General features: G+C 40.0%; 1 protein-coding gene across 1 annotated transcript in view; it reads left to right on the forward strand.

Annotated features, from left to right (window-relative positions):
• Positions 1-24,495, forward strand: part of LOC133010200 (arf-GAP with coiled-coil, ANK repeat and PH domain-containing protein 2-like) — a 45,847-nt gene extending 21,352 nt beyond the window's left edge. The window contains exons 7-23 of the mRNA XM_061077680.1: positions 297-341; positions 424-519; positions 4,731-4,805; positions 10,792-10,904; positions 11,427-11,478; positions 12,063-12,163; positions 12,331-12,436; positions 12,856-13,064; positions 13,802-13,871; positions 14,072-14,166; positions 14,589-14,791; positions 16,922-17,014; positions 17,234-17,466; positions 17,682-17,791; positions 17,883-17,993; positions 18,718-18,779; positions 22,706-24,495. Coding sequence (XP_060933663.1) covers positions 297-341; positions 424-519; positions 4,731-4,805; positions 10,792-10,904; positions 11,427-11,478; positions 12,063-12,163; positions 12,331-12,436; positions 12,856-13,064; positions 13,802-13,871; positions 14,072-14,166; positions 14,589-14,791; positions 16,922-17,014; positions 17,234-17,466; positions 17,682-17,791; positions 17,883-17,993; positions 18,718-18,779; positions 22,706-22,803 — 1,872 coding nt within the window. The 3' untranslated portion in view covers positions 22,804-24,495. The remainder of the gene's footprint in view (positions 1-296; positions 342-423; positions 520-4,730; positions 4,806-10,791; positions 10,905-11,426; positions 11,479-12,062; positions 12,164-12,330; positions 12,437-12,855; positions 13,065-13,801; positions 13,872-14,071; positions 14,167-14,588; positions 14,792-16,921; positions 17,015-17,233; positions 17,467-17,681; positions 17,792-17,882; positions 17,994-18,717; positions 18,780-22,705) is intronic.
• The last annotated feature ends 856 nt before the right edge of the window (positions 24,496-25,351 follow it).

Here is a 25,351-nt window from a genome sequence, read left to right on the forward strand (position 1 = left end):
GGCTCCCCCTGGTGCCAGCTGTAAGGACGGCTGTCCAGGACATGCCTGGGCTGATTGTGACATTATTTAACTTCAGTACAACTAATTTCACACTTGTCTGCTTTCTTTCATTTGCCTTTTTTCCATCATTTGTTTCATCCCTCAGTATTTTACCTAATTTTTTCCTTCTCTTGTCCACACTTTGTCAGATGGGATATGTTCACAGTATCTTATTTAATGTGAAGCCTTTTTGCATGATCAAGAAACATCAATGGTAAAAAAAAGTTTCTCATTGTTTTGTTGTTTGTTCATTACAGATCAATGTGCTGCAATCCAAGAGAAGATCAGAAATCCTGAAATCAGTAAGTATATATTTGTTAACACATCAATTTACTCAAACATCATTGCCTTTACCTCTTTGAGTAACAACCGTCATATCTACAGATGCTGTCCTTCATGTACGCCCACTTGACCTTCTTTCACCAAGGATATGACCTCTTCAGTGAACTACAACCTCTTATGAAACACCTTGGAGGACAGGTACAGCCCAAAACCGATAAACACATGCACACTCATTACAGTATCTTTAGTCCAAAGCATCAGCAGTTGCTCTAAGACGTTTTGTTTAAAAAAAACTTTTGCACACATTCTTAACATTTGGTTTTAAATCTTGAGGACATTATGGTCTGGGTCAAAATAATTTAGAATATGCACAAATGGCCCGAAACAACTTGTAAACTTAATATTCTTTGTGCTGTATGGATGGATGCTCTATCCATACTAATTACTTAATTAATTCAAACTTGTAAGAAAGACATATGGCATTTTCCCAATTTTAGTTGAAATTTTCAAGACATAATTCATGGATGTTGATGACAAAAAATATTGCAAAACTGATATCAATGCGTGTGTGATTTTTGGTTCAGCTTGATTTGAATTCAACTGTTGTTGATCCTTTGCGGTGGAATGTGCTCTACTGAGTGCCATTCTAATTAAAGTTGATATGACTTCATCAGGTTTACTTCTTATTTTAAGTCTTGTGATGAGTGATTATTTTTTTGTATTCATTTCAGTATTTTATTAAACAAATATACCTTTTAAGCACATTCCTCAAATTATCGGAAAACTGATTTTATTACATAATGTAATATAACTATTGAAATAGATATTGTATTACAGTTTTTCTACATCATAAAAATGTGCTGTCCCATTCAGTTATTGGGGGGAAATGTAGTTCATTTAGTTTATGATTCAAGTGTCAATTCCTTTTTCATTTTAATACTTCCTGTAAAAATATACATGATACTGGTCCCGGACAACATTTCCGATGATGTCAGAACCGACAGTATAAACACTTGCAACACAAGCAAACTTGGGGCTATTTTTAGTGCAGTGGAAGAATAACTGTTAGCTGAGTTTACATACCAGTGCACTGTCAAAAGTAAACAAGTTTTATTATGTAGGCAAGGATGGTATTGCTTCCTTATTGAAACATGTTGGTTCAGGGCCTTAACTCAAGTTAAGAGGAATCGTTGCAGGTGGTAACTTTTCTTGCAATCCTCTGAAATTGCACATAAGTGATCCTGAGTTTACAGTCACATCCTTATGGAGCAGGTCAACTACACTTTGACCTTGAACCTCTACCTCTAGACAACCTCTATTGTATGTGTGTAGTATTGCTATCTTTTTGTTCACTGTTGCTTCCGCTCTGTGTGTGTCTGTGTGCATCCTCTGAAAACAAACAGAGCCTTCCTTCTGGGCCAGAGGATGGGCCAAATGTGACTTTAAGATGATTATCACAGAGGAACTGCTGTTACAGTTAGAAGGGAATGAGAAAGAGAGCAGCTAGGGGTTGGAAAAGGGTTTTCTCACACTCACACTGTTGAGGTTCAGCTGAGCAAACACTGCTAAGAAACCCAAGATACCGAAGGTTGTCGAATAAAAACTGGTCGCTCTGAGGCTGGAGCAGCGGAGGAGCTGAATGAGAATAAGGCATTTCTCAACAATGGGACATAGGAAGGAGTCCAGCCACACGTACAGGAGTCAAGGGGGAGCTCATTACAGCTTGTCAACATATTTCCTGATTTGTAAACCAACAAATTTGACAAAAAACTGAACTAAATTTTGTTTTTTATTTGACAAAGAGTAAAACAACAGTGTTTTTGAAGCCAGATCTGAAGACTGGAGACAGCGGTCCTCTAAAGTGGATTGGTGGTTTTTAACACTCATCCTCTGAAGTTGGAACCATCTGCAGTTGTACTGTCAAGAAACTCCCAGACAGAACCAAAGGGTACAGAGAAGAGACACGGACCCACTTCAAAAGGCAGATTTTCTGGAGGAATAAGGAGCAGAATGTAATCTTCTCAAAGCACAAAGTGATTGAAGCTGAATGGAAAGGCATGGACTGTATGCCTGTGGCTTCAACAGTCAAAAGACTGAAGAAAAGAAAAGCAAGGATTGGGGGGGGGGTGAGAAGTGAACAAGACCCTGAAGAGGGAGAGATAGAGGGTTGGTTACAAGGCGATGAACAACTGGAGTATAACTGCTGTGTAGTTTATAAGCCCGCCGCACTAAATTTGGAGCAGTATCAAAACTGAGAAAGGAAGATCAGACAGCGAGCTGCGGGACGCAGCGACCAGAAGGATTGTGGATTATATCTGAACTCTCCATCATGAAGCTGAAGAAGGTGGAGAGGCTGTGCAGGGAGGTGTGGAGGAGCTGTCAGCAGGTCTGATAATATAACTTGATGCCTGTGACCAATAAGTGATCAAGGGTGGAAATAGTCTGCAACAATAAACCAGTATTTATGCTTCAGAACCAAGTTAGGAAAAAAGGTGGCAATTTGTATTTTAAAATAAGTAATAATCTATTACAATGAATATTCTGTTTGTACATTGTTTTAAATTAATTTACCTAAAAGATCACGTGAAACGATTCTTTTTCTTGACTTTGTTCTGAAGAATATAGACTTAAGACCTTATCTTTATCTGAGGGAATATTTTCATACAGAGGGATTTTTGTGTCTTTTCCGTGAATCATGCAGCTTGTTGTCATAGTTGCATGTCAGAACAGATCCAAGGAGGGGGGCTGAGACAGAGCTTGAGCGTGGTGCTGTGGTCTGTAGGTGACAGAAGCAGGATGAGTGAGATATATGAGGTGAATTGTCTCTGCTGGCATCATCATCGGCCGCTGCACAGTGAGATAGATACGATGTTAAAAGTACGACGAGTCAATGACACAAATTATGTGGAGAGCTGCAATTACAAACACAAACCTGCCTTTTCAGATATAGATAGAAGCAAATAGACAGCCTGGACCAGACTGGCCTAGTTGTTATGATGCAACATGGGAGAACATTTCCCATCTGATGTTATCTGCCTGCCGCTTTGCGGTCCACCCATTTCCTCTCTCAACAAAAGACCCAGCTCCCTCAAATGCTGTCTTCTCATATCAGATAGCAGCATTTTCGTTTCCATACGCATCTGGAGAAAAAAAAGATCCAATGACTTTAATGTTTAGAAGCAGAATATTATTTTCCTAGAAAACTTCCTATGCACCATTAGATCGAAAGTAAAATGTTGGTCTCACCTCCTCCTATATAATTATCTTCAGTGTGGTCTCTGTTTAGTGGGAATTGCCCCCTGGCTTGCAGTTGTGGTTACTGCTGCCTGTAAAACCACCACAGGCATTTAATGATGAATGCAGATAACGTGTTGTAAACATGCAACACTTTTTTGTGCTGATTCATTTTCCTTTTGATTCTTGTTGTTTCAATATATTACCCTGCACATTATCACCGTGTCTTGCAACCATCAGCACTCATTATTCAGCAGCAGCCCACATCAATTGTTTATGGCCAAGTAGCTGATTCTGTGTGCATGCCGAATTAAAAGTAGACAGTGATTTTAAGACAGGGTCATAAAGAGAGTCAATACGATTATAGCTGAACGTGGCACTAAGAGTCCTGAGTTGATTCAGAGAAGACTATTATTAGTTACTTCACAAATCTGTTATCAAGCTACTTTATTTTCTCTAAAAATAAAGAAGAGAAACCAGTTGAGGGGGCTACAGATGAAAAACGCCCCCATTAGTTTTTTAATTAATGTGCACTGTACGTGTGGAAAAAATCAACAAAAACAAATGTAACTTCTAGATTCAGCTTCTCTCAGAAACTTTGAATCCTACTCATCTATATTCAAGTGCAATTCTACATCTCCCCCCCTCAATCGTTGACCTCAAATCAGATATTGTTCCTTTTGTGTGTGAGGCTCGAGATTTGCTGATTTAGGTCACATTGCGGCACCAGACTACCAAGAGGCCACACAGTCGGATTTCACTGCTGCTAAAGGCAAACAGGCACATTTTCGCCATCACCCTACTTCCCAGAGACGAGGAGAATCAATCACCCCCCACCATCCCATTTCACACATGATGAAGCCTCTGTGGATCAGTTCATTTTGTTTAGGAGAGAAAAGTGTGTCTTGTCTTCATGGGCATGCAAGATTGAAAAGGCAAACAAAGAGAGAAGCATCAGTGCACAGGCTTAAATGTCCTTTCCACATTAAGTCAAAAGAGAAACGTTTGAGATAAGTGGCCCAGTATTAGATTGATGCTTTGTCTTGAACTGTGAGGTCAGATAAATGTGAAGATAGCATATACTGAGTACACACATTTCACCGTGTCTGAGTGAAACGTGTGTGAGACCAGGCGGTTTGGTACGGTTGACTAATCAGTTGTTCTGTCTCTTGCAGTTGGACCAGCTGGTGGTGGATGCTGCCAAAGAGAAGAGAGACATGGAGCAGAAACACTCCACCATCCAGCAAAAGGTGTGCACGCACACACACACACACACACACACACACACACACACACACACACACACACACACAAACACACACAATATGGTCCCATTTCCTCTCAATTGTAAACACAAATATACAAAACATTTTGAGCAAACTAAAGTAGCATTCAATTTTAACAAAAAAATCACAATACAACATGTCAAATTGTTTCTCTTACACTGACTCAACATGGCCGCGCTACTCTGAGCCTGAGCTTTTCCTGTGTGTATTATAACGTTATGGCTCGTGCCGTTGGTCACAAAGCCTTTTTTATTGCACCCAGGCCTCCACCCAACAAGTAAAGCCACTACACTCTACTGGGATCTTGCAAGACTTACCTTTACCCTACAGTCAAGTGTTGTAAGCCCCCTGACCACAACATGCCTCCTCTGAACTCTCTGAAAGCCACAATGCTCCATGCTAAAATATTACAAGCTTGTGCTTTAAAGTATTCAGGATCGAAACAAGTCTTTATTTCTTAGTATGTTAAAATCCTTAGTATGCTTAAAATTTATGTCAGCCATTTATTTTACATTTTTCCATTTGAGTGAATGGAGGAAGTGCTCCGCCCCCCTGGTTGTAAAGTGATCGCTACAGATAACTTCAGCCACACGCTCATGCATTATTGACAGCTGACCGAAACCCATTTCCAAACAACCAAGCTTGAGTTTCAGCATGCTCCCATCTCTTTCCCTATTCCCCCAAACATAATATCCGATACAGCTTCCACAAGCGTTCAGCAGAGGCTTTGGCAAGATGTAACCAACAATCATCAGAATCTGGACAATGAAAACTTCCAGCATTTTTGCCACCATAGTTTTATTTTCAGAATAATTTCCTGGATATTTCTCAGCATGTTTGTCAGAAGAGTGTGTTAATTTCAGCAGATGGTCTAGTTGGATCATAAAAACGTTAAATACAATTTGGATTGTTATGTCACAATATGTAGTGATGGTATCTTTAACTGTACAATACACATCTCATTCACTCCAAACAACATGTGCCAGTTCTTTTCCAAGCTGTTGTTTGTCGGGCTTCTGTTAATTTGTCTGCCTTGTCAGTGCAGTAGCTCCTCTTCTGACAGGTCCTTTTATTCACCATCTGTCAGTTTCTAATTTGTTGTCCCCATCTTTTCTTTCTGTATATTTCTTCTCCTATTTCTTTCTCTTGTCTCTTTTGGTCAGTGATGGTGCTAGCTAACTTCCGCTTGTCCTTGTTTATTTTAATGCTCTTTACATTGTCTCTATCCCACTGCCCTATCTTGTCTTGCCATTTGTGCTCAGATTTGACTGAATAACTCTATTTTCTGCTCGTGCTCTTTCCCATTCCTCTCTTCTTCTGCTTACTACAGGCTGCTCTGCAGGTAAGTTGTGACTCCCCCCCCCCCCCCTCCCCCCACACTGTCACTGTTGTCCCTGTGTCATGTCTGCTTGGTTGGACAGATTCTATACTCTTTTCTTTCTGCTCAGACCTTTTCAGCTCTCATCATCTGTAGGAAGATGAGTCAGCTGCTCAACTCATTACACTGGCAATTCCAACTTAAGAGGATTTGCAGTTTAACAGATTTCAGTTGTCACATTGATCCATGTGCCTTTTTTTAGTTTGTGAACAGTCAATCATGACGTTTCACCCTGTTTTTATAGCATTAAATAAACTTACCAGAAAAATTAACACAATAACAAGCATCCGTTTGATGAGAACAACCTAAAAAGACCAAAACATTTAACATTTTTCTTTTGTCCATGTGCGTTAACATGGAGAAGAGGGGGTTTATGACCTATACTGCAGCAGGCCACCCTGTCGTCCATCATTGTATACAGTCTATGGTAGTAATACCTTGCTGTGGCCTAACTCTTATCCCAAAACTTAATAGTTCCCCAACATTACAGGATAAATATTAGTGTAATGTACTAGAGAGGTACTTTAACCCAACACACTTTCCAACCACCTACCACTTTGCAATATAACCTACATTACTATTTTAATAATCTATATTTACTATAAACTGATTTAATATGATGTTTCGGCCTTAGTGGCAAGGGTGGCTTGCTCTTGTAGGTTGTTTTCTTGCGGGTGTTGTCCTCATCACCGCAGTATTTAGAAACTCCACTTTGTAGATGTATGTAATGTTTCTTTTATAGCTTGGTGTAGGTCAGAATATGAGTTTTGAAAGCCTGAGGTCTTGTGAAGGAATTCAGTCCCACATCATTTTATCATATCTTTGACTGCAAAAACCTTTACTTACTGCTCCCTTTAGGGCCATTTTATGTTTGTGTCTCTTCTTTGTGCGTACTGTGCACCTTATTTGTGTTTGCACATAAACCCTTCCCATTAACATTGTATTGATGAAACCGTCCATCCTCATGGGTGTTGAAGAGGCTCCTGAGGTTGTGTTTAATATGCTTCCTGTCTGCCTGTGTGCATTATTCAGCAGTTGCACTGTGAGCACAGGGCATGACAGTCTCTCAGTGGTGCTTCAGCAGAGAGAGATGGGCTAAAGATTTTCCTGTCTCAACTCGTAAAGAGAGAAAACACAAGTCATTAGGGTTGAAACTGCTCTGGTGTTAAAATGGTGGGATTGTATTTCTGTAGAAATAAGCCAGAGTTCGTTAAACAGTCAAACATTCATGATTGTTATGTTAAAAAAGGAAAAAACAAACCTTCAGCATGTTTAAAGGACTTGTTTCTTTAGTAACACACACACAAGGGAGATGAGATAGTGAGGGAAAAAGCTGAGTGCACGTCTGTTAAACTGAAGTCGAGTATAAATGTTTGATGCCTGAGCTCCACAGCACAGTCGACTTAATTATTCTAACCCAACGGTCACACCAGCAACACACACTTTCACGCACATACACACTCAGACACAGGTGATCCTCACTTAGAGCGTAAGGCTTCAGTAGGAGGAGCAGCAGAGCCAGTGCCCAAAGTTTGGATAGATGCACACAGAACCACTGTAGAGGAGGAGGCGAGAGACGAGTCATACAGTGGTGGAGTATTATTGAGATTCTGCACAGGTAGACTTTTAGATCTCAAAGCTTCATCTGCCTCTCACGGTAACGTTCCGTCACACAAAGTGGAGCACATGCCATAAAACCGATGAAAATGAAGATTTTCAGCCGTTTCCATTATGTTTGGTACCTGGTAAGTGCGATCAATATGGACTGAAAATGTACATGTCTATGGGCTTTGCTATTTGTAGTTATAGCGTGTTTAGGTTAGCATTTCTTTGGCGTGAGTGTGTCGCTTTCACCATTTATTATTTTGCCATATCAGTGATATCTAAAACTCCTCTGTGTCCGTGTTAAGAAATACACATTTCTTTTCTCTGTGTGTCATTCTCTTGCTGTGTGTAATGTTTTAGGACGTGACCGAGCTCCAGTCTTTACCAGACTACCGCAACTTTTGTGCTTGGACCTCCGTACGTAGAGTCACTGCATCGATTTCCATCTGACGTCCGTTGTGTAACCCTACCTGTATCCATCATTCATCTCCTCTTCTTTCCTTTCTCGCTCATGCAGTGCAGTGTTTGAGTTGTTTGTACCTTCATCTTTTTTGTTGCATTGTAGAGTGTTTGTATTAGTCTTATTGATGTGTCTTGATTTTGAAGCATGCATTATTCCCATGCTAGTGTCCGAGTGGTGAGGTTTGTTGAGTGGTTTGTTGCTTTGCAGTCGACTTTTTGGATAATAACCAAACTCTTCTCTGTTGTGAGACGTAAACCTTACATCTCTTGAAACAATTCAGGAACCATGAACCCAAGCTGTGCTCATGGCTTGACCGCTACCTGTTTGTAAATGTATGTAACATGATTGGAAACTATTTCCAAGGTCACAGAAAGTTTTAATAAGAGAAGCTGGTATTCACATTGCAATATCAGTGATGTGCTTTAGTATATGTTTCATTCTTTGGTCTCACTCTTGATTAGGGATTGTTGTTGTTTGCTTGTGTATGTGGGAGTACATGTGTGAGCAACTACCCACATGGACACCTGGTCAGTGTCATGATTTCACTACACCTATGCTCATGTTAAGGGCAATTATTGTTCTATATGTTGTAGTAATTTTGTCCTACTTCCAGGAAAAGGTGATGGTTGAATGTAGCGCCCAGTTTTCCATCATCTTCCTATTCGGAAACTTAATACATATACATTTTATTCCCCCCCGTTGACCCAAAATAACCCCACTTGTTCCAGTCTATGTCAGGCAGGAAAATCTGACACACCATGGTGTCATAGGCCAGAGGCGTTTAATTTATTTAGCTTTGGCTGAGGTTACATTTACAGATTTAGGTAATGAGAAGGGATGTGTGATCACAAACAGACATCAATGAATCAGTATAGCACCTTTTGGAAAGGTTCATGTATTTCAAAGTGCTTCACAGATAACTGACAACACGATGATAACAAAGAACAGATGCGGCTGTAAAGAAATTAACTAATTTAAAACTTATGCCCAAAAACGTATTTAATATATAGATATTAACAAATAAATATAAATATTATAATAAATAAATATTAAGCATAAAACAACGTAAATCATAAGAGTTAAATACAGACTGTGAGGAGACATCAAACACATCAAACACATGCAGTATATAATTGTGTTTTTCAAGTCTGTGTTTCAGTCTCCTGCTTGTAAACTTTGTTCTTAAAGGTCTGAAACTGATAACTTTGAAGAACAAGTACAGTTCATTTTATTACAGTGCTGGCAGGAAAGGTTGTAAACTGAACAATTACATTGTTATATCATACAGAGAAGCATCTATTTTGGCATGCCTGTTATCCGGGAAGTAAACAGGAGACGGTAGTGATTGCCTGTTGATGAATGAGGTCCTATCCACTCAACGCCCAGAATTGTTTATGCTAATGTATTTTACTCAGAGTTTGCTGCTCTTGTATTTGTCTTTGGTAAGGGTTAGGGTTATATTGTATATTTCTGGTCTTTTCTATCCAGCAGTCATCTGATAATATTTAATAGTTTATAATTTACATTCTTCATAAGAGATCCTCTGACTCTGATTCACAATGTTGGTCAAGATGAATCAGTCCAGTTTGAGTCAGAAACTAGATATCGAGCGTCTGTAGTGGAGATAACAATTGGTGTAAACTGACTCCACAAGGACACGCAAATGCACACGTACACAGATGCACGCGCAGATGCATCATGGTTTTCAAATGCCACCTGAAACTGAGGAAGCTGGGAGGGTGATAAAAAAGTGTGGCAGCAGCTCGGGTAGTTAAAGATAGACTGACCCATGACAACATGGCAGATTGAGTTTCAGCAGGAGCAGAGTCAGTGAGGGAGAAGATGCATGGAAGCTCAGCTCTCTAGCTTTGTTCCTTAAAGGGAAAAAACTATCTCCCTAACTACAAGCTCAATAACTAACAGGATGTTTTAATGTGGGCTCTTAATTTAAAGATTGTTTGTGCGAGTGTAGCACTAAAGGGAAAGAAATTGGATATGGTGCATGTTTGCCAAACAACGTTAAAGTTTGACTTTATTTACTTGGTCGTTTTCCTGGTTGCACTCAAACAAAACAGTGTTGTATGTACTTGTTGTTTGCTACGTCTCTGATCATTCCTGGCATTTGTTGTGCTCCCTTGCCACCCCACTGGTTAGATCATCTCTTCAGAGACATTGGAGAAATAACATTTTGAAGCCTTAAGGCAAATGCTGAAGAAGTGGGGTGTAACTCCACATTTCAAGCAATACAGTGTTTGTGACAGATTGTTACTCTTTAAGCATAAGGCAATTGTTTTTGTCTTTTCTGGTTCATGCTTTGAAACATAATTTCTGGTCAGTGTGAACAGTGGCTGCTCACTACAAGGTAATTGAGAGTCACAGCTCACCCCAGGGAAAAAGACTTGTACCACATGATTCACAATACTAATGTGGGAAGAAAAAATACTTTCACGGTGTCCTCATTTGCTTTCTTTTTCTTTTTCTTCATCTCCATCCTCCTTTTTTAGGACTTCTCGAATGATGACACCAAGCTGGAATACAATGTGGACGCAGACAACGGCATCGCCATGGAGGGTTATCTTTTTAAGAGGGCCAGCAATGCCTTCAAGACATGGAATAGGTACAGCAGACTCCGCCACTTAACAGTTTCATGAATTGATTAAATTGAATGATAAAGAACAGCTGTCGTGGGCTGGTTATGGATTTAAGAGGGCAGCCACTATCATCATAACTTAGAATAGAGATACAGAAGAAAAAGCTTTTGAACAGGACAAAAAATATAAATTTTGTAAAAGTAAGAAAGAGGTAATGCAATGGTAGACATGAATAAATTATATAAAATGTCATGTCAGTCAGTTTAGCCTGTCACTTTCTGTGTTTTCAAGTTGACCCTTGCAAGTTGGATGGCTCTTTTTGGAATGATGTTATTCCAAAGAAAAGGCAGATTTATGTTACTGTTGTTCACATATTGTATGTTACTATTTACTGTGTTAAATTACACTTTAAATTTGAATCTACTCATTAGCTCTACCTCTCCAGGTTCATTCCATCTCTTTCACCCATATGTTATTTTAGGAGCATTACTGGTAACTGCATGTGACTTTGTTTTTTTTTTTTAAATAATCTCATGATCTCTTTTCAGGCGTTGGTTCTCCATCCAAAACAATCAACTGGTTTACCAAAAGAAATTTAAGGTATGTCAAGTGACTCCCTGAACTCAACCGCAGACGCCATCAAATATGCATGTGTTGGACTTGCAGCACAAATATCTCCCCCATGTATTTTTAATGGGATGCTTTGGCTTCACTTTAGAGCACTAGAAGTCAATTCAACCCGTTTATTGTAGTGGGAAACTGCTGCTGTATGTGAAGATGTGTTTCTCTTTGTAACTTTTTAGAAAAATATAGAAGTAGAGTAACTCGACATCACATTCTGCTCTGTGTGTTAACTTTTTAGTTTTCATACATGTCAGGATACACACATTTATTTGCTTTGTTTAACACTTAAAAAATTGCTGTGTGTAGTATTTTACTATCCAGGACAAATATTGTGTTTGATACATCTTAAAAACAGTTTGTGGCATTTCCATGCAAAACTGTCGGTAGTGGTATCTTTGAAGAGGCGTCTAAGAAATCTAAAACCGTTTAGCTACTTTATTCAGTAATGGCCCAAAGAAAGCAGAAGTAGGCCACACGTGTACCATGTTATTTGGATTATCTTTGGTGCTCCAGTGGTGTTTGTGCATCGTATTTAACTAGCTTCTGTTTTGTCGCCTCAGGACAACCCCACAGTGGTGGTAGAGGACCTCCGGCTATGTACTGTCAAACACTGTGAAGACATAGAGCGTCGCTTCTGTTTCGAAGTGGTGTCACCCACCAAGTAAGTTTGAGTCACTGCCTTATCCCCCTGTACCTGTCTAATGATCACAGAAATATGAAGGTGGGAGGGTGGTGTAGTAGTGTACCCACCTCCTACCACATGTACACACACAACCACACACACACACATGCTGACAGCAGTGGTTTGATGTCTCTCCGTCCCAACAGGAGCTGTATGATGCAGGCAGACTCAGAGAAGCTGCGACAGGCCTGGATCAAAGCTGTCCAGAACAGCATCGCCACCGCCTTCCGCGACAAGGGAGATGAAGGCGAGGTAAAAAGCGAACGCAGTCCCACTGTTGCTTACAAAGATTTAAATAGTCAAATGAATTGCATAAGACATAAATATAAAGATATAAACTCAAACAAAAATCCTTTACACTGCTCTGAAGTGACATATTTAACACAAGAGAAGCTCCGAGAACAGAACTCTGAACTGTATGCAAACATGAACACCTCCAAGAAATAACATTTTTTGAGAATAATAATTACTTTTATCTTTATGTATGTAACACTGACTTGCTATCATCTTGTTAACATCAAATTGCTCTGTTTACTTGTTATCCACTAAAGTATCCTCTGAATATTTGGTTCCCACAATCCGTCCACAAAGATACAGTTTCATTTCATCTCAATAAATCGTCACTTCTTCTTCTGGATGATTGTTTATATCTTTCATCTCTGTCGTGTTAGAAGCTGGACAGGAAATCGTCCACATCGACAGGGAGTCTTGACTCTGGTGGGGAGCCAAAGGAGCGGTCGCTGAAAGGAGAGAGTGCCCTGCAGAAGGTCCTGGCCATCCCGGGAAACACCTGCTGCTGTGACTGTGGCCAGCCTGACCCTCGCTGGGCCAGCATCAATCTGGGCATCACCCTCTGCATACAGTGCTCTGGTATTCACAGGTAAATTGCGTGTTTTAGTGATTTACATTCCTTTTAGAAGTCTAATGGCACCTAAAAGCGGTAGCAAAAGCAGGGGCAGCAATAATAAAGAGTCGTGGGGGATGTAGATAATTAGAAAATCCCACTAAAAAGAAGAAGTAAACTGAAGAGGAAAAAACTAATAAACTCAAGAACTGATATTGGGACAATTTATTTATTCAACACTTTGCAGGGAACAGTTCATTTTGTTGTGGAAAATCTTTTCAATCAGAGGAATGGTGGGAGTGTAATGTACAAAATGTTTTGGTCTGATGGGATTTTTGAAATGTAAACACTGACATGAACACCCACTGTGCTTGGGACATCGTAACAAAGTTTAATTAATCACATAAAAGTGACCAGATCCCAGGATTTCCGCACTAATATTTATCTTCCTTTTTTCCTCATTACAACCCAAGAAAATAATCCAGATTATGTTTTTTGGGGAATTTGTAGTGCAATTTTAAGGGATTAAATCATAGATAATATTTGAATCCAATCAAGATATTGTATTTCCTCTTCCTGCTGTTAATCTAAGAGCTATATTCTAAACCTACACGTTTTGTGTGCGGATTCAGTTACAATCTGTAAATACTCTGAACCCAACTCTGTGATCCATCCATCTAAACTATACTTGTAAATTAAAAAGGTAATGACATTACAGCATTTAGTCTTTTATCCTATTCAACAAAATAACTCTTTGCCTCCTTCACCTGCAGGAGTCTTGGAGTTCATCTCTCAAAAGTCCGGTCTCTGACATTGGACATGTGGGAACCTGAACTTCTTAAGGTTAGTAAGAAAAAAGCTAATGCACATAATCAATTTACCTGAACTGTCCTATTCACATTTAAAGTCATTCCTACAGGAAGTGCTATCTGATTACTGTTCATATCTTTTCATTGCACACATTTAATTTCTCTACTTTAGCACCAACAGTTTAGTTTTATTTTCTGCTTCTGGGTGATAATCAATTTCCTTTTTTCTCACAGTTGATGTGTGAATTGGGAAACGGAGTGATTAACCAGATCTATGAAGCTCGGCGAGAGGAGCTAGGAGCCAGAAAACCACAGCCAGGAGACCCGAGGTACTTTAATAAGAGAAAGCACATTTGTTTTTACAGAGTAAGAGAAAATAACTTCAGAGAGAAAATAAATAAGTGCTAATTTTCTTCTTAAGATTAATTCCTCACTGGTTCTGTTCCTTAATTTTTAGAGGTTTTGTGTTGCAACACATGAAGGAGTGAGGTTAATAAAACATCTAGTAGACTTGAGACTTATAAAAATCGATTTTTATAAAAGAATACAATATAGGCATCATTGTCTTAATATAAATGTAACTTTAGCCTCATTATGATTAAACACCTCTAATCATGTACTCCCTCTGTATCAAACTGTTCCTGGTTTGAGTAGATACATGGTAGTAAAGATTTTCAGTGGGAGGCTAGAGACCAGCAGATTTGTCTCATTCTACTCACAAACCAAACCCTTTGCTTCTTGTTTCCTCCAGACACGAGGTTGAGGCCTACATCAAAGCCAAATACGTGGACCGTCGGTTTGTGCGCCGCCCGTCAGACGAGGAGCTTCGCAACAAAGTGGTTTCTCTGAGCAAACAGGAGAAGAGGCTGAGCAGCAGCTCCGAGCACCTGCCCCCACGGCCACCTCCACCTACCCCCAAACTCCGAGCGGCTTCAAACACCTCTGGACAAACGGGTCAGTACAGCAATGAAAGTAAAACACAACTTTGACTCAGTATTTTTTTATCTTGTTCTTGAACCTGTCCCTCATCTCTGAACCATATGAATAACTCAGGTTTACAGAAATGAGGGTTTGAACCCAATCAAGCTGCATCAAATTTTACACTCATAGGTATCAGAAAATGTTCAAAAACAACAAAATTCCTGGATCTGCCCCCTGATCTGGATCCTCTCCTAAATGTGATGGGTTCCTCTGTGATGCATACCACATCCTTCCACCAGGTTTTGTGGAAATCAGTTTTTTGTTTTTGTGTAAACTTGCAAACAAACAAACAAACAGTGGTGAAAACATAAGCTCCTGGGCTGGGGTAACAATCTTTTGATGGTGGCTCAGGTGATGGGTTAGTTTTTGCCTTTTTACTTCTTGAACTAATGTTTTCCTTAAAGGGACTCTCACCTTTGTTGCATTTTTACACTTTTTTTGGATAAGGTTAAATTGGTATTAATAAGGTAATGACACTCTAAAATGCAAGACAGACCCAACAGGAGTAAAAACAAACAATTATTTCACTCTCATAATATTTAGTGAAAACTTCAACCAATAAAATTCTTCGGACCTTATTGGCCGACAGACCTGTCTGTTTGCTGCATGGACATGCAGGTTTTCCATCTGCTTCTTGTGGTGCATTCGTGCGTGCGCGGAGGCAGTAGGTTGTAAGTCTGCTTGTAAATAAAGTTTCTTCAAAAAAATAAAAACACCGGGATGGTTGTAAGTCTGCTTGTGTAAATAAAGTTTCTTAAATAAAACACCGCGGATGGGAACGAGGGGGTGGGGCATTGGAGGAAGGCGGGATGATTTGAATGTGCTGTAATTCTCAAATGCAACAAAGGTGAGAGTCCCTTTAAACTGCCAAAACACAATAAATGGATCCTTACATTTTTCTTTTTTTTTAGATGAGGAGTATTGTTTTGTAAATACTCAATCTTAGGCTGTAACTTAAGATTATGCTATCCAAGATAGACTTATTCGAATTACTCTGCATCAAGAACGCAGAACCAGTGTGATTTATGACTGCATCTATTGGGTGCTCTGTGGGATTTTTTATTTTTTTGCACTTCTGTGAAGACGTGTCCACCCACCGGCATATTGTGTGTTCTTAGTGAACGGCATATGTCTGAGCCTTCTTTGCCTCCCATTGCTTCTCGTAATCTGTCTCTCTCAGCGTGAGTTGAGCTGGTAGTATAACTCTGTGCCTTCACCCTGCTCTCCTCCCTCTCCTCCTCCTCTTTTTCTCTCACGCTTTCTCTCTTTTCTTTCCTGTCCTGGCTGTTTTGTGCTTTTGGACTAACCCCTGCTTTCACCGCCTTCCCCCCTTTCCCCAAACCCCATCCTCTCCACCCAACCTCACTCGGACACAAAATTGACACCCTTCGCCCTCCGATTTCCAATCACCCATCATCCTTTGCGTAGCTGCTGCCAGCGGCTCGGAGGCCCGCCGCGACTCTCTCTTCTGTCCTGACGAGCTTGACTCGCTCTTCTCCTACTTTGACAACTCCGCCAAGCTCAGGAGCAGTAAGTACTAAATGCCTAGTGTTTCGCTTGCTACTCGACCCCCCCTTCTCTGTCCATTCGTGTTCACTGCTTTGGGGCTGTGGAGCAAGAACCCTCCATCTCCTTCATCTTCGTTCCTCCCTCATCCAGACCTTCCTAATGGATCACTCCATCATAGCATTGCAGAGCATACCATGTTTTGTTTTTTTTCCTGGGGGGTTGGGGAGTGTTTCTCTCCCATATGGTTTTGGTCACTGTCTGTCTGGTACTTGCATTTGTATCTGTCTTGTCATATTTTTGGTATTAAGGGACCTGAAGCATAAGGTGATGGAGGATCTGTCATTTCAGCTGGGGTCGTGTGAGCACACTGACTGTAGAAAATATTAGGACCACCTGCTGTTGATGTTTCAACTAAGTTTTAGGAACAGAAAAACGTATGCCTTTATCTGAAGGCTGAGCAAAGAGATGAAATATTTACTTTGCTTTAGACGATCAAAACAACCAGCAGGAAGGTGGTCCTCTTATTTCATACACATGGTGAATGACATCTGGGTGTGTTGTTCCACAAAAAGTGACCAAGACTCTGCTTTACAGTTAAAAGTGCAGACAGCGGCATCCAAAACAGTGCAGATGGAAGCAGGGAGATGCTGGTCAACACCCCGTCCAATAACAGCCTGACAGATGCAGGTGAGACATTTTTTCATTCCATATATACACTGTATTTATTGTTGTAAATAATATCCCTGGTGTGAAGTTGTATTTTCTTAGAGGATTAAATATATTATGTACGAGATAGAATTTCTTTCTTTACAAAAACATAAAGTTTTTTGAAAACCACAGCTGTACTGTACTACACTCCCAAGAGGGTCCCTCCTCCTAAGACACAACTTTCCTCCCTTTTCTCAGATGCTGCTGAGCCTCCGCCCATGGCCATGCCTGACAAGCTGCCGCCTCCGTCACCCTGTAAAGAGATGGTGTTCTATGAACCCAAGGAGTACAGCCAAGGTCTGCAGCTGTACTGGGCTTCATGTGCCCGCAGTCTGCCCGACATGGCGGAAGCACTGGCCCACGGAGCCGAAGTAAACTGGGTCAATACTGAGGAAGACAAGAGGACGCCGCTTATCATGGCGGTGCAGGGGGTACGTCAGTATAAGCATAGTGGATTGTTAATAGTACGGAAATTAGTTAATGTTAATGTAGGCAGTTTATTAGTTTATTACAGGATATAAAGATATAAAGTTTGAGTATAATTAAAGTACATACTGTCACACATGTCTTGTCACACACTCAAAAACTGTGTATTGTTTTGTCACTGGACATTTAACCAATGTATCATATCATCTTTTATTTTCAGGGGTCACTGGTCGCCTGTGAGTTTTTGCTTCAAAATGCAGCGAGTGTGAACCAGCAGGACGCTCAGGGCCGGGCTCCCCTGCACCACGCCACCATGCTGGGACACACAGGGTTAGTCTCCACACCTGGCTACCATCTTAACTCCACGCACCTGTCACTCAATAATGACGGCATTTATGATAATGTTCCATCTCTCTTTCAGACAAGTGTGTTTGTTCCTAAAAAGAGGAGCGAATCAAAATGCTGCAGACATTGACGAGAAAACCCCACTGACCATAGCGGTGGATGCGGCCAACGCAGACATTGTTACACTGTAAGTTTCATATACTAATATCATTATTATTAGCTATGATTGGTCCCTTCATGCTGGGACCATTGTCTGAGCTCACACTGTTAAACACTGAAACCCACTGAAAAAGCCTCTGGACTCAGTTATGTTGGTGTCTTGCTTAAGCAGATGAAGACCTGAGATAGTAAAGCTTTGTAAATTTAAATGCTCTTCCACTTGGTTTGGAAATGAAGGATAATATATTCCAAATCAACACCAGTTATTTTCAATTACTTATTTATGTGATTAATAATTTACAGTGACGGATAATTGACAGTAAATAAATCATGACAAGATAAAACAAGAACTACATACAGAGCAGACATGACTAACAATGATTAATTCACTTTGTATTATCACAACTACACAGCTGTTTAAAAGTACATAGGTCATTAGGCTTTCATCTGATTACCAGCTGAGAGAAGCCTCTGTCAGTCTTCAAATATTTTTAGCCACTAGATGTCACCACTTCACCAGAGTAGCAGAGGTACAAAAAAATCAGATGTCTCTTTTATTTAAAACAGTGGCTTCTTATCCAGAATTTAAATAACAGGCTTTCACTTGCGAGGTAGATATAAATATAATAAGATAAGAATTAGAAGCATATCTGACAAATTTGCTTAAAAAAATCACTGACACTTAATTTTCATCGATGTTGATCTGTATCCATGTTGATCTGTGTCGCCCTGTTTCTTCACTTTCTTCGCAGGCTGCGACTGGCAAAGATGAACGAGGAGATGCGAGAGGCGGAGGGGCCCTACAGCCAGTCAGGTCAATATAACACCAACAGCCCCACGGACATGCAGTACAGGAAGTGCATGCAGGAGTTTATTAGCCTGCAGCTGGACGAAACTTAATAACTGTCCGCTCTCTTCCAAACAAAGGAGCAGAACACACTCTAAAAGCAGAGGACATGTGAAGTCTGGGTTTCAGAGTTGGAGTCAGTTCACTTAAAACAGCAGATTAACAAGAAGAAGATGGTTTAGATACTCAGACAATTAATTCTCAGTGGAGGCAGCGTTTTTATTAGGAGACCTCCAGGTTTGTTGAAATTTGATCCCCTGACTGTGATGATGGATCAGAACTGAATCTAACTCTGTGTGTCTCAGTCGCTGCAGCCTCTGCTTTAACGTCCCAGCTCTCATCCTGTGCTGGACAAAGTGCACCTCGGTTTGGTTCAGTGTTGGTGCTCGACTGTGTTTATGTGACAGAGTTAAAGCCATCGACTCTGGACATGACTGTAGAGTTTTATTCCAAAGTGGAACATCCTCCTTTTCATTTAAGTGACCGTTACTGTCACGTAGAATTATTTGATAGCACAAAATTAAAGCAAACAGCGGCCCAAGTCTAAAGCTGCTTTCAGATATGCACTAGATTTTATTCCTGGTATTGTCCAGAGGAGCTGTAGAGAAAATGTCTGAGTCAGTTGCTCAGGACCTTTTCTGGAACGTTTCCTGCCAGGCACTATGGGGCGAAAATTTGCTTAAAATTTTCCAGTATATCCATATTGGGATGAAAAAGAGGTGTCATATGTGTAGAAAACGCTGAAGAAGAAGTCAACTTGGAAAGACAATGAGATTCGAGAGCTTTTGGTGATCAGGGCAGATGTCATCATATCTTGCCTCCTGCTCTACACAGGTTGTTGTGAATGCGTTTGACCTGCGCTGCTGTGTTTCTCATATTTGAGAGTTCATGTCTGAGAACAGCTTGAATGACACTAGCTCTGTTGATTTCCTCTGTTTAAGAGGTGTTCAGTCATTTACAGTAAATAATAAGCCATTGGTTTTTAGGGCTAAAATACTTTTTTGTCTTTTAATTGGTGTTGTGTCTCTGCCACCAGTCACAGCATCTTTACAAAAAACAGAATCTAGCTTCCCAGTAACAACCATAAGTAACCAGTGACACTCAGACCTCAAAGTGAAGGCAGGTTTTACTATCTTGCAATAATTGTGACTTGTGAATGACAATTTTTATCATGTGACCAGTGTCATCAAACGTAATGTGTGTCTATAAACCGGCAAGTTTCCTTTTAAACTGACTGAAGTGATTTATGCACATTCCTGTCAATAGTTGTGCATCTGCTGTACCTTTACCCATGACTGTTTGTAAGGTCCCTGTTTGAAGTCTTAACCATATTCAATGCCTGTTTACTGTGTCGTCCAAACATGATGCATCTTGCTGTTGTGACACAGAAAAAGTCTATTTTACAACATTTTCTTTTATAAAGATAAATATAGGGGTTGTATAATAAGTATACATTCTGTACATGTTGTAAATGATGTGCATACATACATTTGTATCGGGTGACAGAATAAGCAGAGTTGAGAGGGACTCACACAGGTTGCATAGGGGTGAGTGCCATGAGGGACACCTTGATTCATCCTTGATTTCTCTTGTTTTGATTGTGATGTATTTACCTCCTGTTAGGACGTCATGTTGTGTATTGGTTATTAGTCGGGAAATCCAGAATTGTAAGACAAGAGGCCTTTTGTTGCCGTCGCATTGATCGTCTGGAATGTTAGCGGATTACAGACAAATCCTCTGAAGATGGTCCAGAGTGAAGCAACAAGTGCAATAGTGTAGAAGGGTATCCACATGTATCCCTGTATAGTATTGTCTTATATTTATCTTACTCTTAGGTGAGCTTTACAAAAAAAGGAGATATTCACAAAGAATGTGGCGTGAGATGAGTTTGAAGCTCATTGATAATGTATGATTGAAAAAAAATATTCCAAACGTACCCCAGTTTCATCACACCTCTCCGCTCCATGCAAGCACTTTGATTAAATGCTCATTTCTGTTCTTTCACATTGACAGTGCAGCGCCCCCTGCTGCTGATAGAGCAATATTTCACGTCTTGAATTCACTAGTTAAAATAGAGATTACCGATTGTGTTGTTGTTGCTTTTACGGGACAAAGTTTTCTTTGAACTTTAGACACGGAGCGGTTTATACCACGTTTTTAGATTGTAGGGGAAATGGAATATTGTATATGTCTGTGTGTTGACGACATGAGAACAGGGACGTGCTCAGAACCGTCGTCTATTTGTCCAAAAATGCTAAAGCGTCTTAGATTGAGGGCTCGTCGGGCTCCTGTAGGAAACTGGACTTTGTGGAAGCTCCTCTTTTTAAAAAGAAGACAGGAATGTTTTGGACCTACGACAAGAAACGCTTCTTTAGACTTAGTGTTTTATTTTAGCATGTGCAATGGTTGTTGATAGAGAACGACACAGAAAGTATTGCTGGCTGTTGTTGCCTTAAAGGTCAACAGCAAACACAGGAGCAGTGATGATGAGGGGGACAGAGGGACAATTGTCCGAAGAGGTCGAGTCTGAAGTGTGTGCTTCCAGTCAATGAAGGATCCTCCCGTCGCTTGGAGAGGATTCAGCTTGTGCCAGAATCAGCTCGCCGTCCTCTCCTATACGCACGGGCCACTTCACCAGGGCCTCCAATCAGCTGATGAGTGAAGGGGTTGATGAGGGATATTCAGGGTTGATGAAAGGGAAGGAACCTCATCAATCCTCCCTCTGCCCGTGTTTTTATTTAAAGTACACTTTCCTCCGCTCAAGTGTTTGTACCTAGTTGAGTGTAGACGTGGTTCTCAGCCTGAACGTGGCTCAGTGCTTTAAACAATAATCTATGAAATCTTGTTGGGGAATATATACATTTATATTTTTGAAATAGAATTATAATTCTTTTTTGATATATATTTTTCTTTAATTGGTATTTGTCTCCTGTTGTCGTCTAATGGATTTTAAAACGACCCATGAGGGGGAGTCCAAACAAATGAACCCTCCAACAGGTTGAGAACTGCTCCACTCCTCTTTACCGCTTTCATTCTCCTCTCTCTGTAAATTCACTCTCTCTGTTCTGTATTTATCTTTTCGCTTTACTCCCTCTCGTCCCCAGAGTTTGTGCCTTTGTTCTGTTCTTCTCTTTTCTTTGGGGTGCTGAGGCAAACACAACTGTATTTTTGTACAATAACTCCTGCACTTTAAACACAATACAGTTGCTGACAAAAACCTGATCTCTGTGGGCTTGTCTTTTCTTTCTGAATCGATCTCCAGTTGCTAACGAAAAAGACCATTTGCCTTTGTGCTTCCTCCATTCTTTCCTTCTTTTCTCTGCCTCTGTGTTGATCTGTTTCATATTTCGAGCCACGCCCCAAACTCTGACAGGTACGGCTGACTTTCCTTCTTTTTTCATTCTTGTTCTGATGACACCGTGCATGAAGTCTCCTCCCTGCAATACATTCTCTGCACCTACATGATGATGCTAAAATGATTTTGGTCACGTATGTGGTCACAGTTTACTTTTGTAATATTCTGTTGCAGCATTTTGTGCCCTTGTGCAATTCAATGTTTATTGAATTGTGGAAGTTGTGGGAGAGGGAAACTGAACAGGAGTCCGTGAAGAGTTAGAGTTGTCTCTGCAGATTGTTTCGCTCCTGTGCCACAGCAGGAGATCAATGTCTGGGCCTTTTTATGTGTTCTTATACTGATGATGTTGAGTTTTGTAAATCATGTAGCGTTTATCAAACTTTAATGAGTTGAGAAAAGTTTTCTTCGACCAAGGTTCAGCTATTTTCATTTTTAAATCTGGCGTTTAACCTCCTTGGTTGAGGTAAAAAGGCAAACGCTTTGTTTGAGTTGTTATTTCTGTTGTTGCTCATGTCTTGTGTCCTGGTCGTTCCTGCAGGTGATGAAACCTACCAGGACATTTTCCAGGACTTCACCCAAATGGCCTCCAACGACCCGGACAAGCTGAAGCGCTACCAGCAGTACGACCCGCAGTGACCCTGACGCTGCAGAATCTCCGTCCAGTAGCACTTGGAGAGACACTGTCCCCGACCTGGGAGAGACGCAGCATCCAAACCCCCGCCTCCGCCCGGAAGGTCCCCTGCTCATTATTCCTCCCATCATTCAGAAACATCTGCCCTAAAGCCGGTTAGTGCCACCGCAGCTGGACACGTCAGCACGTCTCACATGGCCGACACTCTTTCATCACATCAATCTGACAGGTTGCTGTGATCACATCACTGAAGAGACGGGTAAACTTCTGTGAGAGGAAAAGCTCCCTGTTTTTAAACTGTGCTTCTCAGTAGAGGACCTATTACAACTAGTGAATGGTACAGTGTTAAAGCCTTTGGAAGGATCGCAGTAATTAAAGAAACATTTTTTAACTCGGTCTGAATGTAGAGCGCTGACGAGGCTCAGTTTAATACCTCCTGTAACACTTCCTCTCACACTTCCTGTCACACTTCCTGACAAAAGACAACTTCTTTTTTTTAATACGTTTAAAAAAAGAAGTGTGTATCATCAGATGTACAAAGAGGTAAGAGCATGACAGATTGTTAAATAGGATTCTCCTTATGAGTAAAGGCATCTTTTTTTTATATCAAACTTTCCTTATGTGAACTCAGCTGTGTATCCATGGCAACACGCTTCCACCTATTTGCACAAATCCCTTTGTCTTAAAACGCCACCAATGTTTACCAGTTTGACATGTTGTAAACTGTACAGTGATTATAGAGGTAAACATGTTATTGATTTATTTTAATGTTAAATATAATTTTTTTTTTTTTAATGGTTTTTATTTTTCAACGTTTCTTTCTGAATGATTTCAATTTCTGTCTCGTTGTCAGAAGCTGTTTTATCTTTATTTGTAGATTTTAATGCAGACAATTGATTCCCATTGATTTTTAGAAATCTGGTCAAATTAAATTTTTAACAGGTTCATCATTTTATAATAATTACAGGAAATGTAGGATTTTTGTTGAAAGAACAACTTCATCTAAACTCAAATAAGTGTCATTAAGTGAAGTAATAATTAGAAATTGTATAATTTGAACAAAAAATTTAAAGAAAGTTATCCTTTGATCTGGCTTGTGGATGCATTTGTGATAAATGCAAATATTTTGTTAACAAATAACCTTGTGTTTCCTGTAACTGTTTAACTATATTTGCCTTTTATTTTGAAATCTGATGTTTAAGCCGCATTGTGTGATTTCATGGGTTGAGCTGTTAAAACCAAATTTACATTTTAAGACTCAGATCAGATGCCTTCTTCCAAAATGTTTAAACTCAGAAATGAATTCTGTAAATGTCATAATAGATGCTCTGCTCTGTAATTTAGGACTAATTGTTTTTTCTTGGTCAGCCTTATTTGAAACTGTACAATCTTTAAACATTGATAGTTTATAGCAGGATGTGACGTCAGTTCCTGAGGAAATCTTTGTCCAATGATGCAACATGGGATACAACTCTTGTACATTTTGTACAGATGCTTTTGAATTCTGCATTGAACTGAAGTATAAAGTTAGAGGTACTTGAATCATTCAAATAAGATATTGTATATGCTGTTCTTTGTATCCTTCAGTCATTTAGCCCATTTTATATTGCCTGTCTGTAAACCATTATACATGAACTGTGTATTCTACCTGTAATATGTAAGAACTTCAATACATAGACTGAGGATTCACCAATGAATGAGGATTCTTTGTTTTGCTTTGTCTCGAGTGTGTGTGAGTGTGTGTGAGAAAAAAGATTTTGTGTCATGTTCACTTCCACAAACTGGTGTTTGACACGGAACATGCTTTTCTTCAAAGTACAACATGGAGCTACACTCGCATCTATCTCAGCTGTGGAGAAAGATTTTACTTCTCTCATACAGTTCATTTTATTTTCTATAAGTTCTTTGGATTTCTAAACCTGTATTAGTCAATCTTGATATGAATTAATATCCCTTTAAAATCCCAAAGAGATATGCTCACACTACAATATTGGACCAAACTATTGAAATTATTTTTGGGTTTGGTCACATTAGCTGGGCTCTCTACCTGATGCTTTATGCTGCATGTGCCAGTATTTGGAGAAAACATCTCTGCTTTTCAAAAAGTCCATAAACGAGCTGCTCTTTCTGTCAGCGTTTCCTCTTTAATCAGAGCGAAGCAGCGTTTCATCCACTCAGCCGTCATTCACTTGTTCTATTAACTGTGCTCCACAACAGGATTATTATAAACAAGATCTTTTTCCAGTCTGATGAGAAGAATCTAAAAATACCCAGCGCAGTGTGAAGAGCGCTAACGCCTCCACCTCTCTGTGTAACTTCAGATCATGTTCTGAGGGTGACAGTCAGATACTCAACGTTATTCACAAGAATCAGGATCTGAATGTTACATTTTTGGATTTTTCTGTATTCATGCACCTGCACAGAAATCCTAACCATCTATACTTTTTACTGATATTCGGTGTCACATCACTTCTTGTGATATCCAACAGAATTCATGCAGCTTCTCAGAAGTTCAACTTTAAATCTGATTGTCAGTGAGAAAATGTTGATTTT

Source organism: Limanda limanda, chromosome 9 (genome assembly GCF_963576545.1).
Source record: "Limanda limanda chromosome 9, fLimLim1.1, whole genome shotgun sequence".
Taxonomy (NCBI): domain Eukaryota; kingdom Metazoa; phylum Chordata; class Actinopteri; order Pleuronectiformes; family Pleuronectidae; genus Limanda; species Limanda limanda.